The sequence below is a fragment of the Tiliqua scincoides genome, chromosome 2, assembly GCF_035046505.1.
Source record: "Tiliqua scincoides isolate rTilSci1 chromosome 2, rTilSci1.hap2, whole genome shotgun sequence".
Taxonomy (NCBI): Eukaryota; Metazoa; Chordata; class Lepidosauria; order Squamata; family Scincidae; genus Tiliqua; species Tiliqua scincoides.
The window spans coordinates 134,035,077-134,047,304 of record NC_089822.1 but is presented as its reverse complement, the minus strand read 5'-3'; the positions used below and the strand labels follow the sequence as shown (position 1 = coordinate 134,047,304).

Genomic DNA, 12,228 nt, shown 5'->3' with positions numbered 1-12,228 from the left:
CAGCCCCAGGCCCACAAGGGGCAAGAGGAAGCGTAAACGCCCCCCCATCATCATCCAACTCCGATTCCAGCAGCCCCGAGAGGGAGCCCCACACACACAAGCGGCATAAGGCCAAGGGTGCAAAGGGCGAGTCAGACAAACCCAACTGCTGCAAGCGAACCAAGGAACCCAGCAGGGCAGCCTCCTGGGACCCTTGGGAGTCAGTCACCCCTGACCTGTCTGAGGACTCCAGGGAGGAGGGGGAGCTCACTGGTGATGACAAAGGGCCTCCAAAGGAAAGTGGGGGCAAGCTTTTCCCTTTGGACTTGTACCCACGCCTACTGGCCAAGGCAGCAGGCATCCTGGACTTAGGTAACGAAGGGGAAACCAAGGCAAGTGAAGCTTCAGAGCCTCGCAGACCCAGCTCCAAGTTCCTCCATCCCCAGAAGGCCACCACCAAGGCTGTGGTTCCCTTCCCAGACCCCTTCAGGCAGGCCCTAGAGACTGAATGGGGGGCACCCACCAGGTCCAGGCATGCCCCACGCACTGCGATAAACTCTGTTGTCTGCCAGCTGACGTTATGGAGCAGCTGAAGGTCCCAGGCGTGGACTCCCCAGTTGCAGCACTATCTTCCTCAGCCGTGCTGCCCTCAGAGGGGGAGGGGGGCCCCAGGGACTCTTCCGATCAACGGGTGGAGAGCGCCCTCAAGAGGGACTTTGAGGACTCTGCTTTAGCCATTAGGGCATCAACCACCACCTCCATTATGACAAGGGCTCTTATGGTCTGGGTGGAGGACCTGATGGCCTCAGACAAGTCCCTGTCTAGGCCCACATGTAACACCCTCAAGAAGTTGTCGCTAGCAGCAGCCATCTCAGCAGATGCATCCCTGGAGGCCATGCAGTTCAGCGCTAGAGTGGTGGCTGCAAATGTAGTGGCTAGGAGGAACATCTGGCTCTGACACTGGGATGCAGACCAGGCCTCCCAGGCACGTCTGGTAGCTTTCCCCTTCACGGGGTCCAAACTGTTTGGTCAGGCCCTTGACCCCTTGCTGGTAGAAAGCAGAGACAAGCGTGAGGTGCTGACCTCAGCACACAAGGAGGCAGGCAAGTCAACAAGGCCAGGCCGGCCCTTTCGTTCACAACACCCCACATTCAGACCTAGAGGCTCTTTCAGGGAATCCGCCCTCCTGCAAATCCCAATGGGCCAAGTCTAAATTCTTCCCTAAATCTCGCCCCCCCCCCGTGGGAGGAAATCCTCTTCCCACAGGGCCGCCAAGCCCACCCACTCCGCATGACGCCAGACCATGGATGGGGGGCCCCCAGATCAGAGGACGCCTCCTGCACTTTGCAGCGTATTGAAGCAAGGTCACCACAGGTGCCTGGGTGCTGAAGATAGTGACCAGGGGCTACTCTTTGGAGTCCAAGACCAAACCCAGGAACTGCTTCTGGTGGGTGCTATGGTACAAGTGCAGGAGAAGCACCAGTGCATGCGAGTGGCAATTCGCCACCTGCTGGACATTGGAGCAGTCAAGCCAGTCCCACTGGCACAGAGGGGCAAGGGAGTCCACTCCACCTTCTTACTGGTCCCAAAGAAGAACGGCAGCACGAGATCGATTCTCGACCTCAAGTGGCTGAACCAGTTCCTCTGGGAGCGCCGTTTCAATACGACATGTAAGCCTGCTCCTGGATACTACCGAGTACGGGGTGTCTCTGTCCCCGGAGAGGCGTGAGAAGATGTGGCAGCTTCCGGAGACACTGCTCGCGACACAGCAACAGGATATGTTGATGCTGGCCAGGCTGTTAGGCATGATGGTGTCTTGCCAGGAAGTTATACCATGCCTGGCACGCTTCCATGCCAGGGCGCTTCAGAGATTCCTCCTGCGCTTTCAGCAAGAGATAGAGAACAATGTCCACTACAAGACCTCCATCCCTCCCAAGGTCAGGAAGGAGCTGGCGTGGTGGAGGAGCTGCTCCAAACTGGCAGAGGGTTCCCCACTCTGCAACCCGGAGTGGACAGTGATCACCACGGATGCCAGCCTTCTGGGGTGGGGAACCCACACAAGGGGAGTGGTCACCCAGGGAGCCTGGTCCAGGGAGGAGTCCCGCATGCACATCAACCTGCTGGAACTCAGAACCATCCGTCTGGCGCTGGGCAAATTGGCCCACCTGATCCAAGGCCAGCAAGTTCTAGTGAGGGCAGACAACGTAACTGCCAAGGCTTACTTGAACAAACAAGACCTACAATCCACGGCCCTCCACAAAGAGGCGGCAGCCATCATCGCTTGGGCCAAAGCCCATCTCGTAGCCATACGGGTGGAGCACGTGGCCGGAGTGGACAATGCCGCAGCGGATTGACTAAGCAGGCAGCAGATCCTGGAGACAGAGTGGCAGCTAAACCTGCGGGTCTTCAGCCTGGTGAGAGAGAGGTTCAGGACCCCACTCGTGGACCTCTTTGCCACAAGAGAGAACGCGCAAATCCAAAGATTCTTCGCAAGGGTCCCACAAGAGGGGGCAGAGGCCATAGACGCTCTAAGCAACCCCTGGCCTCAGGGTCTTCTGTACGCCTTTCCACCAGTTCTGCTACTCCAGCATCTCCTCAACAGAATCAAGCAGCTCCGGGCCGAAGTCATTCTGATCGCTCCCAAGTGTCCCAGACGTCCGTGGTTCCCAGAGCTCCTATACCTGTCAACACAGAACCATTGGACATTCCCACTACAGCAGGACCTCCTGCTCCAGGGCCCGATGGCACACCCTCAGCTACACCACTTCAATCTGACAGCATGGAGGTTGAGCGGAGCATGCTAGTCAGGCTGGGGTGTTCTGACAGGGTCACGGCCACCTTGCTGGCCTCATGTAAGTCCTCCACTAGGAAGGTGCCAGTCAACCTGGCACACCTTTATTAGGTGGGTGGAGGCTAGGGGGGTCAGGGCGGTCATGGCTAGGGTAAAGCATGTCTTGGCCTTCCTGCAGGAGGGCCTGGACAAGGGTCTGTCCACCAACACACTCAAGAGGCAGGTGGCGCCCTCGGCAGCATGCTGGGAGCAGGCTCAGGGGAATCTCTGTCATCCCATCCTCACGGCTGCAGGTTCCTGAGGGGGGAGGCACTGCTGAACTCTCCGACGGTACACAGGTTCCCTAGCTGGAACCTGAACAAGCTTCTGGAGGCCCTCACTCAGGCACCCTTCGAGCCTCTGGCTTCACGTTCAAGGTTATCTTCCTGGTGACGATTACCTCAGCCAGGAGGATCTCAGAGCTTGGAGCCTTGTCCATCAACCCCAAGCTGCGCATTTTCCATAAGGACCAGGTGGTACTCCGCCTGGATCCGACCTTTGTCCCAAAGGTCAACTCCCTGTTGTACAGGGCCCAGGAACTGTTTCTCCCATCCTTCTGCCCCCAGCTGGTGCACCCCAGGGAGAAGGCATGGCACACTCTGGATGTGCGTAGGGCCTTACGTTATTACACCAGGCGCACTAGAGACTTTAGGAAGTCGGAGTCCCTGTTTGTAACCTACAAGGGCTCCAACCAAGGCCACAAGGCCTCAGCCAGCTCGCTAGTACGCTGGTTAAAGGCACGCATACGGCTGGAGGCCAGAGGGGAAGTTCCCCCAGAAGGGATCACAGCCAACTCCCTCAGGAGCGCTGCCACCTCGGTGGCCTTCGACAGGTGCGCATCCCTCATTGAAATCTGTAGGGCAGCGACGTGGTCTTTGGTCCACACCTTCGCCAAGTATTACTGGATAACCACAGCCGCTTCAATGGACACTGCTATGGGGCGTAAGGTGTTGCAACAGGTGGTGAGGCTGTGAGCGACCCCTTGCTGGCCCCCCCTTCTGGTTGGCTCTGGTATATCCCAGCAGTAGGAATGCCAGCCTTCCTTCCCAGAGAAAGTAGAAATTTCTTACCTGAGAATTCCAGGTCTGGGAAAGGAAGGATGGCATTACACCGGCCACTTCTCCAGCTCAGGGGGTGCACTGCTACTTCAGGCCTCCCCACGGGGGGGCAGGAAACCCTAGCGGGTATTCTTTGCGCGGTTGTTGGGGTTGGTTGGTTGTTGTGGTTTGTTTGTAGTTACTCCTACACTTGGCTAGGTATCGCCATAGTCAACGCTTGTAGCGGACATGCAACAAATCAAGGGCCAGGCCAGCGGGGAGGAGCAGGGAGCAGGGGGGCATCAAGTCTTTTCTTGCTTGTCGAGTCCGGACTGGGGAATACCATGGGACGCCCCCAGCGTGGGAGGAGTATTCGTTCATAGAGGTTCCGATCCTACTTTCCAGGAGGAGGGGCATCCCAGCAGTAGGAATGCCAGCCTTCCTTTCCCAGAACTGGAATTCTCAGGTAAGAAATTCCTACTTTTATGTGAAGAAGGCTGGGTCTGAGGAAGAACATACAGTACTGTTCATACTGTGTGAACAATAGGGTTGCTTCAGGAATAAAGATGTGTTCTTATTACATGTGTATTTTATTTATATTCCCACTATATTATATATTAGTTATCACCTTGTTAATGTGATTTATCTCCTAGTCTGTCTCAATATGAGATTGTTTGCTATGCTTCTATGGAGGTCCTGGCCTGGAAGAGCTCATAATTGAAAGTAAACTTGGCTCAAAAGGAATGGGAAGAGGGAGGGAATAGAAACCCCAAAAATTCAAACAGCAGAACTCCATGCATTAAATAAAACAAGTCGGCAGTCTTCAAGCTGAGTTGAGGAGGCAGGAATTTCCTGGTAAGGTCAGAGCACTGGGCTAGGTTTGCCAAAATGTTGCAACTTCTGCCCTTTCCTTGAAGCTGTGAAAGAGTATTGAATGTAATTAGGGTGCACTCTATTCATATGGGGCAATGTTGAGGTCCTAGGACATGTCTTGGAATCCTCCCCCTGCAATATGCTGGAGTTCTCTAGCAAACAAGTCAATGTGGGAAGGATTTCTCAGAGGCACAAAGTTGGAACAGTACTGGAGTAGATGGTTGCCTGTGAGAGCTCATCCCAAAACAAACTAATTAGTAATACTTAAAGTTGGCATAGCATTTAGGATCGTGGATCTGTTCGCTAATGGGAGCACTATCTGTACTTCTGACTTGCCATTTTTGTAAGTTAAGGACACAGTTTAGCTATCTGTCTTGAGGATGCTATAGGCTGTATGTATGCATTCATGTGCTGCCAGCATTCATAACCAGACTGTGCCTATCCCTACAGGTGCCCAAGGATCAAGTCATTGACACCGTGTACTTATTCCACATGCCCAGGAAGAGGATGATCTCCTTGCGCTTCCTTGCCTGGTATTTTTTGGGTCAGTATAGTTACCCTGCAGTCAGAACCAAGAAGAGCCTGTCTCCCAGTTAGTGCTACTTTCCTGTATCAAAGCATATCACAGTCCCCCAGATTTCTTCAAATACAACTCACTTTGTATCTATGTCATAGGATGTAGTACTTCCTTAGTCCCCCACTGCTCCTCAGACTCAGAGCCCAATCACGAGTTCTTAGTGCTGATCCACCACCGGCACTGAGTGCCGCCAACGTGCTGTAAGCTGGCACTGGGCTAGCACTGGTGAACCATTGCTGCTCTGCTCTCTGCAGTTGCCTGAACTGCGGAAGCCCAAGGGCTGCCACAGAATTGAGTAGCCCCATTGTGGGACTGCTTGCCTGAGGAACCAGCAGCGGCTGCCCTGTTGTGTGCAGGATGCTGTGGCAGCTGTTTCAGCACCACAGCAGTCCCGGTGCAACAGGCAGCTCAGGATTGGGCTGCCCGTGCATTAGTAGAGAATTTGGATGTGCAGAGCCCAACTGTAGAAGATCAGCAGAGCTCCAAGTGAGGATGATGACCCTAGACTGGGTTAATACCAGGTTGGGCTTATTCCCTGCATCTGATAACAGAAGGAAGAAGAATGCTTTGCCCAAACCACAACTCTTTCTGTTTCCCATAGATCTGAAGATCCAGGGAGAGACTCATGACAGCATTGAAGATGCTCGCACTGCCCTCCAGCTGTACAGGAAGTACATAGAACTGAGCACTGGTGGCTTGGAGCCCGAGGAATTCCGCAAAGTGCTGAAGGGCCTCTATGAGAAAGGGAGGAAGATGGACTGGAAGGTGCCAGAACCTGATGGCCAGAGCAGCCCCAAGAGTAAGGGTTGACTTTCTGCCTGCATAGCACTGTGTAACTGTGTGTTTCCCTGTGTGCTCAGGTGTCTGAGCCCACATGGGTGACTGACCTGGGAATGTGTCTTTTTGTGTGTGATCACTTGTGTAGCCACAGCTACAAGCTTCAAGTGTATGTACTGTCATAATAGATACTTGGTGAGCATTATGTATTTCCTGCATGCTATATACCCTCAAGGCCTGCACTCTAGTCTCTTTGCCAACATGTCATTATTGTGTTCAGAGCAGAAGTTGCTAGAGAGGCTCATCCCTGGCATTTCATAGGTAGAGTGATTTCATTGTTTGAAGAGCATTGAGAGCATGCCTGTGCTCCAGAAGATTTTCCATATTAATTGACAACAGGGCATGGTTAGAAATGCCCTTTCCTCCCAGAAGTTGCTACTCAATTTAGAGCTATGGGCTCCCTCTTCAGAGTCTGCTATGTGGAACTCCTTGCCACAGGATGTGGTGATGGCATCTGGCCTGGACGCCTTTTAAAGGGGATTGGACAAATTTCTGGAGGAAAAATCCATTACGGGTTACAAGCCATGATGTGTATGCGCAACCTCCTGATTTTAGAAATGGGCTATGTCAGAATGCCAGATGCAAGGGAGGGCACCAGGATGAGGTCTCTTGTTATCTGGTGTGCTCCCTGGGGCATTTGGTGGGCCGCTGTGAGATACAGGAAGCTGGACTAGATGGGCCTGTGGCCTGATCCAGCGGGGCTGTTCTTATGTTCTTATGGACTATGCACCATGCCTGCTAACTGGGCATTTTTAAAGTGGTGGTTCTCTTATATTAACAGGGGAGAGAGCAACTATCCCTATTTTCCCTAGACATAGAGTCTCTACCACTGGCTCTTGGCTTGTATCTGCCTTGTGTCTTTTTTCAGTTTGTGAGTCCTTTTGTGCTTTTCATTCCTTTGACAGGTGCTGCTGTGTTCTCAACTGTGCTCTCCCTTTGATCCAAGAGACCTTGCTGCATCCTGTGAATCTTTTGTGCTCCCTTGAAGAGGGGGCTATCGAAAATCTGAGCCCTCAGATAACGCTTTCAAGAATGGATTCAAATATATATGTCAATGAGACGGGAAGAGAGAGTCATCATCACACTGGACACATTTCTGAAAGACCAAGAGATTTCTGCCAGAGTGCCTCTGTTCCCAGTTTACCAGCAAACTTTGCAGATCACTGACCAAATCTTGGCAAACTAGAGGCGAGACAGTGCACGAGGCAGTAACCTTTGCTAGCCACATGGAGGCACGGTTTCACTGAAAAAGCTGCAGTCTGGGTTTGGATGCTGAGCATGTGCTCTCAACTAGAGAAGGATTGTGCATCAGATTCTGCAGTGCGCTCAGTGACTATGCTGTTCTGGCATAAATTTTTAATAAAAGGCGCATGAAGCACTTTTGTGAATTGCTCATAGACCCTTTCTTTCTATGTCCCTCAGTGCTGTTGCCTGAACTGAACCATTTGGGCTTCCAGAGGATATCTGAGAATCTTCTGGCTACGAGATACTCCTGCAACAATCGAGAGCTAGACTCTACCTCAACTGAATCCTCCTGGTTTTGTTTTTTTAAACTCCGCCCTTTTCTGTCTATGACTTGAGACTTTTATCAAAGGATCTCTGAAATGTAATCAAGTTGTAAAAACATTGTCACTGCTTCAGATGCAACTTTGCAGTTCTGCCCTTTGTTTTTTTTACTTTGAATTGCAGTTATCCTCAGTTCCCTGTAAATATAAACAGTTGGTCACTTATGCACCCAGTCCTGTTTTCATTCTGGCTGAAACCAAGATTTTGGTTCCATCAAAGTCAGGTGGGTGGCTAATAGGTAGGCTGTGAGAGAGAGACCAGGCCCTTCAGGTCTCCCAGGTTCAAGCCCTAGCTCTGCTTTGAACTGTCTGTCATGCAAATTGTTGGACTAGGCAGTCAAATTTTCACATGTGAAAAAAGCTGCACAGATACGTTTGGTTATAACTTCTTTGTGGCAGAATTTAGGATTCATGTTTTAGGTTTGATTAATGTCAGATGGGGGAAGGGGTGAATAGTGAAGGCATAGAAATAGAATGAAATGTTTGAAGGGTAGAAAGCAGCTAAAGCTACATTCACATTAACAAAGTTAAACACATTGCTTGGCGCTTCTATATGAGCCACTCACTGGAAGAGCTAGCCATAGTTTAGTATGTGCACTGCTGCCAGGGTAGGTGTCATGAAAGAGCTAGGGGCTCCCAGTGACCACCTGCTGAGTCAAATGAGTCAAGTGCCAAGTGCTCACTCCCTTCCCATCTCCCATTCTCCCACTGGGTTTACACATGCAGCTTAATGGGGAAAAGCCTTGATACTTCTACTCTGCTGTCACCAGCCCAGGGTATCAGGGTGCCAGAGGGGTCCTCTGAGCAAAACGCCTCCCCTAGACCAGCCATTTTCAACCGCTGTGCTGTGGCACACTGGTGTGCCACAAGTGGTCCACAGGTGTGCCACAGGAATTTGGAGGAAGGCCATTTATTAATAGTGCCAATGGGAGATGTGAGCCCCCACTGGCAGCGTGGTGTGCCTTGTCAGTTATCAAAAACCAGGTGGTGTGCCTTGACCATTTTAGTGCCTTCTCAGTGTGCCATGAGATTAAAAAAGGTTGAAAATCACTGGCCTAGACACTGTAATGCTTTTTATGTAGAATGTGGCTTTGGTGGGTCTGTAAGTTCAAAGGATGGTAAAGATCTGTCTAGTTATTATACTAGGAACTTTTCTCCAAGAACAGGTAACTTCGGCTTAAGAGGTTACAACTTGTCTGTTGAGTGAGTCAAAGACAGCTAACAATTCCGTGTGTGTGTTTGTGAGCTTTTACTTTCACTTGGTACAGAACACTTCCTATTGCACTGAAATGATTTATAACTGCCCTGGGAGTATAGATTTGGTAAAACCTCAGTCTATCCCCCCCCCCCCCAGCACTATCTCCTTAATAGACAGGGTTACAGGATGCAAGTTTTGTTACCAAAGCATTCCTACATAACTTGCACTTACGTGCAGTGACAGACCTGTCTGACAATTGTGAACCTTCTGAACTCCAGTCTTCACACAGCCTCAACAAAGCTAAATCTCTCCCACTCCTACTTATTGCCAACCACCAACTTTCCCAGGTTCTGCTTAAGGTTCCTATTTTCCTGCTTCTCCCCCCCCCCCCGCACTTTGAATGCACCCCCCTGATTGGCCATTCTCCCTTGTGCATTCCACCCCTGGGTGGAAAGTGATTGAGTTGAACATTCCAGGCAGGTGGGACATTTCCCTGTGTTTCACAGAGGCCCAGTGAACTATAGCATAGAACAGGGGTGTCCAAAGTTTTTGGCAGGAGGGCCACATCATCTCTCTGACTCTGTGTTGGGGGAAAAAAAGGAATTAATTTACATTTAAAATTTGAATAAGTTTACATATGTTTACATAAATGAATATATTAAAGATGAACGTATATGAATGAATGAAGGTCTTGCAATAGCTCAAGGCCTTGTGCAAAGCAAGGCTGGCCTTTCCTTTGCTGCCGCTACTGTATCACAGACATGAAACAACAAGCAGTGGAGGAAGCCCTCATCTCACAGCTCATGTGAGAGGTCAAACAGTCACACTCATGCTGAGCACAGTTGTGTTGGGCCAGTGTGGGCTCCAACAAATCTCCGGAGGGCCAGAGTCTCATTGGGGACTGTGGGCTCCCTGAGGGGCTGCATTGAGAGGCCTTGAGGGCCGCAAGTGGCCCCAGGGCCAAAGTTTGGGCACCCCTGGCATAGAATCAGACCTTCACTTCTGCCTATTTCCCCTCTGCTGTGTTGCAGCTTGTATTTGAGCTCAATAGACAAAAACCAGGAGACCAACCCACCCCAAGTCATAGGGGCTTTCATAAGTGCAGTGCTATGTGCACTAGAACAATGCTATATCTTATTTTGGAGGGTGGAAAGGGAGGGGTGTTATACACCTGCACATACAGGACAATCCTATGTGTGTTACTCAGAAGTAAGCACTATTGAGTATATTGGAAGTTACGCCCTGGTAAGTGTGTATAGGATTACAGCCTTATGGTATGCCCTTGTAAGCAGCACTTCCAAAGTAACCCCTATGTGAAGGATTTGGATAGTCATAAACTTGCCCTCTGGGAAAACTGAGGGACATTTTCAGTCCAAACAAGCAAAACTTTGGCTAAAAGTGTATGGCCAATGTTCTCTGTGAAAGAGAACTAAAAGTGTACTAAAAGAGCTTGGCTAAAAGTGTGCCAACGAAAAGAACTTGGCTAAAAGTGTATGGCCAATGTTCTCTGTTCATGTGTGCATCTCTCCCTTCCCTCAACTGGATAAACACAAAGAAAAGCTCAACCAAATTAGGTGCCCAGCAGAGGGAGTGAGGATGCTACTCCAGAGCAAAGCACCCAACACCTCAGGTTCTTCTCAAGTTGACTTGGAGTGAAAACAGAAAATAAAGCAATTCCCTGATGTGTCTAACTAGGATTACTGTTCCCAGCACTAGCTAGGAGAATAAGTAGGTTTGCATTCCACAAACCAATGTTAGGTTCCATAGCAGACCTAGCATCTTTGTGCTTGAACTTAAGTAACAGCCCAATCCTGTGCATGTCCGCTCAGAGGTAAGTCTCATTACAGTCAATAGGACTTACTTCCAGGTAAGTGTGCATAGAATTGCAGCCTAACTGAGGTTTGCTGTTCCCTGATTGGAAGCATGGAACCTACCTGGCTGCGGCACCCCATCCCCTTTACCTACCTTGCTAGACAGGTTTGACAGCCGAATTGGTGAGGCCAAAGTAAACCAGAGTGACTCAAATGCATGTGTCTGGCCGATAAAGGCATTTCAATGAAAGACCAAGAGGGCTGCAGGAGGATGTCCCTACCGCGTTTTAGATTGCTGGACCTGCCTGGGTACTTCTAGGATGTTAGCAAAGTGTCCAAAAATAAGAAAAAGTAGGGGAAAGTATCCTGTTGGAAGTTGGAGAAAGATGCAACAACACTGCACAAGGATCTGCACAAGGATCTGCTCTGAAAAATTGCTGGCACTTCCCTTGCCCTTCTGTGCTGACAATAGCTACTGAGCTAGCCAGGTAGGAGATGAGAGTTTCCTCAGATGGCTGTTCTCAGAAGGAAGGCTGAGAATAGCAAACTGCATACCAAAGAGAGCTTTACTTAAAGATTGCTATTTTAAGCCTTCCTCCTCCTCATTCTAGCTAAATAACAAGGGTGGATGACCTTCCCCACCCAAGCATGGAGTTCAGCAAGAAGCAAACAACAATCATGCCCACCTTGACCAAGGGCAGAGCATGTATCAGCTGCCCAAGCATGGCAGGAAGTGTTGAGGTTGCACAAGTTACCAGAAGATTCAGGAATAGCTGAAACAGAACCCAGAACTGCTGGAAGACAACACCACAGGTGCATAAGTATCTTGCAGACAAAGAAGTTCAACTCATATACAAAGCACATTGGCCTGACATGATCTATTGAGAGACATGCAAGGAAAAGGGCTTGTTGAGATGAACTGTTGTTCAACAGGAGACATGACTGCTGATGCTCTCATTCATCCATTCCCCAAAGAGCATCACCAGCTAGATAGCAAGCATGTAGGAGCCCCTCCCTCCCTATTCAACTATGATGTTCCTATAACTCAAATACTTCCTTTTTTTACAATCGCATGCCTCAAATCCATGGTCTTTGCAGAAGTCTCCCAACCCTGCTGTGTAAACCAGCTGAGCTAACACTTTCATGGTTAGATCTCATGTTTCAAGACACATGCTTCTAATGTCCAAGGTCTAAGCCTATACAACTGGGGTTACTCTTGCTATTATGCCCTGTTTATTAACTTCACGGTAGTACTGGGCAGATCACACGGAAACCAATGGTCTGGTGTCCATTTGATCCGATCCACCCAGTCAGTTCTTGTTTGCCAAGTGTTACGTGTTTGGGGGAATTTGTGTCTTGTGCTATTCCAAGGCTCAAGTGGGCGCTTGTTGCAGGCCATGTTCTAGCTGTCCTTGCAGCAGGTCCAGCAGTAGTTTCTGAGTCCTGGCTAATGTTTTGTGAGTCATCCCCCCCCCCCATAACTGTTCCATCTGAAGTCTGATGGCTTCTTTTAATGATTTC

General features: G+C 50.1%; 1 protein-coding gene across 3 annotated transcripts in view; it reads left to right on the top strand.

Annotated features, from left to right (window-relative positions):
* Positions 1–7,863, top strand: part of PAN2 (poly(A) specific ribonuclease subunit PAN2) — a 38,093-nt gene extending 30,230 nt beyond the window's left edge. For all 3 annotated transcript variants that reach the window (XM_066616689.1, XM_066616690.1, XM_066616691.1), the window contains 3 exons: positions 5,170–5,263; positions 5,898–6,095; positions 7,039–7,863. In XM_066616689.1, the coding sequence (XP_066472786.1) occupies positions 5,170–5,263; positions 5,898–6,095; positions 7,039–7,073 (327 nt within the window). In that variant the 3' untranslated portion in view covers positions 7,074–7,863. The remainder of the gene's footprint in view (positions 1–5,169; positions 5,264–5,897; positions 6,096–7,038) is intronic.
* Positions 7,864–12,228: the final 4,365 nt, after the last annotated feature.